This window comes from Erigeron canadensis, chromosome 8 (assembly GCF_010389155.1).
Source record: "Erigeron canadensis isolate Cc75 chromosome 8, C_canadensis_v1, whole genome shotgun sequence".
NCBI classification, from domain to species: Eukaryota; Viridiplantae; Streptophyta; class Magnoliopsida; order Asterales; family Asteraceae; genus Erigeron; species Erigeron canadensis.
In genome coordinates, this window is record NC_057768.1 from 2,866,770 (window position 1) to 2,871,114 (window position 4,345).

The 4,345-nt window shown below is 33.3% G+C and overlaps 1 protein-coding gene across 1 annotated transcript; it reads right to left on the reverse strand.

Moving 5' to 3' along the window:
* Nucleotides 1–1,257: 1,257 nt before the first annotated feature.
* Nucleotides 1,258–1,989, reverse strand: LOC122579098. Its single transcript, XM_043751198.1, has one exon. The coding sequence runs from the start codon at nucleotides 1,893–1,895 to the stop codon at nucleotides 1,413–1,415; it is 483 nt and encodes a 160-aa protein (XP_043607133.1). The 5' UTR covers nucleotides 1,896–1,989; the 3' UTR covers nucleotides 1,258–1,412.
* Between the last annotated feature and the right edge of the window lie 2,356 nt (nucleotides 1,990–4,345).

A 4,345-nucleotide genomic window follows, 5' to 3' on the forward strand; every position in this document is an offset into this window, starting at 1 on the left:
AGTTATAATTATCACTCAAATCAAGAGTCCTAAGTGTTATCAAAGAATATGAAAAACAATCATAATTGTTATCTAATTAACATAGGACAGGTGATTGAAAATAAACCTATTCGTGTTATGGGTTTGTTTCATGATCAAATACATATACTTGGATGTCAAGTACAGGATCACGAATATGTTTATACTTTAATTCTTAATTAACTTTCATAATAATATCACATTTATGAGCACAACTGATTTCAAAAATTTCTATAATAGAGAAAGTATTATAGCATGTGCCTTCTGGAATGAATACGACAAAAAGAATATGAAAAATAATCCTAATTGTTATCTAATCTACATAGGACAGTACCGACAAGCGATTGAAAATAAACTTATTCGTGTTATGAGTCTGTTTCATGATCAAATACATATACTTGAATGTCAAGTACAGGATCACGAATTCTTAATTATCTTTCATAATAATATCACATTAGGAGCACAACTGGTTTCGAAAATTTCTATAATAGAGAAATTATTATAGCATGTGTCTTCTGGGATGACTACGACAAACAATTCCATCAATATTTCTCAGCTAATAATGACAGTGACGAACCCGTGATTATTTTATTACAACCTGCAAAATATACACTTAGAACCGTATATCTTCAAGATTATAAGCTTTTATAACTTAAGTATATAAAGATCTAATATTGATAATATCGTTAACCCTGTGTCCAGTGTTTGACATGGGTCTAAAATCTAGTTATATATATATAGACTAATAAAGTACAATTCAATATGTATCAATGAGAAATCAAACAATAACAATCCGAAACCTATCGACAATCACCTAATAGATTAGTTGACAACATACAATCTTTTAACATCGAGCCGTAATTTTCTAGTAGCAACCCAATTGGTGATTTCACACTTCCACAGCAAAATGAGTGTGGTTAAATAAATGTATGTTTGTTGTTATGTCGTAATTATGAATTGGCTAATTAGGTGGAAACTTGAGTTAGATACACTTATGTCGCAACTATCTTAGAAACCAAAAGGCATATCAAAGAACCCACAATCTATATCAAAAAACGATTACTAAATTGGTTTAGTTTTAATCCAGGTTTGGCTCGCCTTGTTTCTGATTTCGAGTAAACATTCTAAAACCAAATATTGCTCATTCCGCGATTATAACACACTACAAAGCATAATTTTTAGACATGAAGTGATTTATTGATCTTGTGAGCATTAAACCTTTCAAATTACACATTACAATCAAGGGCCAAATGAAAATTTTTTTTTATTAAAAACCTTTCCAATAGTGGCTGTAATTTACTCATTACAATCATGAGTAACTAATTACTGGTACATAATACAAAATACAATATAAACCTCTGATTACCACAAAAATCAGAAACAATATCATTAAATTAATTACTTTCGGGTCCTAAAATTCCATTAACAACCGAACTAGCAACAAAAACAGCAACAGCCTCAGCACCAAGAACCACACCAGCCTGACCCAACCCACCACCAAACCCGGTGTCAATATCACTCTCTATCTCCTTTTCCGCGCCTTCGATTCCTCGTTCGGCCGCCTCAATTCCTTTCTCAGCTGTCTCTATTCCTTCCTTAACTATCTCCTCAGCTTCCTCTTCAACTTTCTTAATTTTTTTCCTTAACCCAAATAGTCCTATATCTTCAGCTAATGACACCCTCTCCATTGTTGTCACTGATGTCATTGCTGTCATTAGAAACAAAAGTTGTCTCCTGGTTTTTTGATCATTGCATTGAACTGAAACATTTTGGGCAGGTTTTGGAGATTGTGGGTTGTACGATGAGACCGCGGTTACGTGACGCGTGGTTCGGTTTGAGATTGGGCTTAAGAGAAGATTTGAGCTTGTGCAAGACATAGTTTTTGTTTGTTGTATAGGATGTGTTTTTCTTGTTTTTTTTTGGCAATGAAGTTTGATGATCAATGTCTAGTGGTTGGTTGGAATTTTTAGTGGCCAAATAAGATAGTTGATCAGATGAGATAATTGGGTAGTTTACAGTATTGCCCTTCGTATATTGGTAGTAGACGTGGCACCATGTTATTGTTTCAATATTCCCACTTTTTTTTTTTTTTTCTTATTATTTAGTTTCTAGTCATGGGCTCATGGCATGGTGTTTTTATTATAGACAAATACTCGTATGTAAAATAAAATCAAGTAATAGCCCAGTTTGTCTCAAGTGATAGCTCGGTCCATCCCGGTCAAGCCTTCTGGGCCGTACATGCCTACAACTTTTTTTTATTTGTTGTTGAAAGTTTGGGTTGGGTTAACAATCTTAGGACCATGTGCATCTCTACTAGAATGTATGAATGTGTTTACATTATTTAGCATCCAAAGATGATTTATAGGACTAAAATGAATATGGCACCTATTAATGTTATGCACATTTATTCTCTCATACCTTAAAAAGGTTATGTTTTACAAGTCTGCTATTCTTATAATGAGGACAGCAATATACTTTGATTAATATATATATAAATCAGTAGTAACCAGGGTAATCTGATTGTTAACTAAAAGTAGTGTGATAATGAAGAACAGAAGAGGTCGGTTCATATGAGTTGCTGTTCTGTTTTAATAACAGATTTCAGCATCTTGCAGAAAGTTACTGTGAAAACTGAAGACTGAAGAGAGGCATGTGTGTTACTAATTGTGAATTAAGCTAAGCTAGTCTTATGAATCAAGTTAACCTTAACACTAACAGTAGTTATTATATGGGAATGACTTGCTGCCTTACTGGACGAGAGAGTTATAGCGCAACTGGATCATGTATATGGTCAACGACTTGTTACTGTGGTATTGTAGAACAGTAAAATGATACTTCTCACACAGATAATGTAATTATTGTCGTTTTATATTCACGTTCTTTGTTCGCTGTGGCTTAACTAGTAGGATTATTGGTTTCCTAGATAATCTTTTTGACCATTTTGACAGGTGTCTAGAGGTGGTAACTTGGGTGGAGCATGCAGGTTGAGTAATAAGCCATAATGGATACTTTTGGTGTTTTTGATTAGGACCGGTTGACCCAAAATACTTTTCATTCAAAACTTAATATGTTATATAATCTAATTTCATTTAAAGAATCATCCTGTCAAAATTACAATTGAGTTGTTTGCTTTATGGCTAATTTTGAGAACTTGATCATTTTCACCTGTTAGAGATAACTATAACCAAAATATAACCATTCTTAACTAAATTCGTCGAAATTTCCACCTCTAATCGATGTTTAAGCTCCAAACAGTCATCCTAATATAGTCTAAACTACTACCAATCAAAATTGCCTATGTTTATACTTGAATTTTATCCTTTAATGCCTGGCCTATAGCCAACATAGTGTTTTGAAACAATGCCAAAAGAAACAAAAGTCCAAAAGAAACAACTAGCTGATTATAATAAACTGATTATAATAAACAACTAGCTGATTATATTCACCCTCTACTAGGCACTCTATGTTGATGCAACCAAAGTCTCATTATCCTTTATTTTCTATATAAGTGGGAAATTGATTTCTAAAGCTACAAACAACATCATACATAAAAATATCCAGACCCATAACTTAGAAAGGCAACAATGTGTTTCAAGGTGGAGTGCAAGAAATGTGGGAACTATGGTTGGTCAGGATGCGGGGAACATCTAAAAATGGTCTACGCGAGCATAGAAAAGGGTAAACATTGTATGTGTCGTTCATGGCCCGGAGTGGTCATTCCTTCAACTAATAAGGAATCTACTTCCACCACCACATCCACCACCACGGTCGCCACTACTACAAGTAACTGTTGTTTTTTAGCTATTACTATGACTGTTAACACAATTAGTCTAAAGACAAAGTTACTATATGTAGCTAGCGGGGTCAGCTGACCTTGCTGGAAATATTATATTTTTGAACTTTAAACGTTCATTCTTTTTGCAATCTATTGGAAAGTAGTTTTATTCCTTTTTAATGTTTCAAATTAACATATTTGAATTTCTAAATTGGCAGGCTAATTAGTTGATGGTTATGGAATCTTTGGATGGTCAGCAGCAGGTGGTATGTTGGAAGTTTATGGTACTTTTATGAATAATAATGAAAGAATAATGGAGTGTTGGATACCATCGTATCCTTTCCACAAAATTATTGTTGATTAAAGTAGTTTGGATTTCAATTAGTGGGCAATAGTTAATTGAAAAGGTCACAACTGAATGATGTTTTTTTGTTGTCTTGAGAATTAAATATTTGTATTGTGCAGTGTGTCCTTTAATTTTATAAGTATTTTAATCTTACTTTTGTGTCAAAAAGCATGGTGTTTGAGCCTTTTTTGGCTTTACTTTGTCCT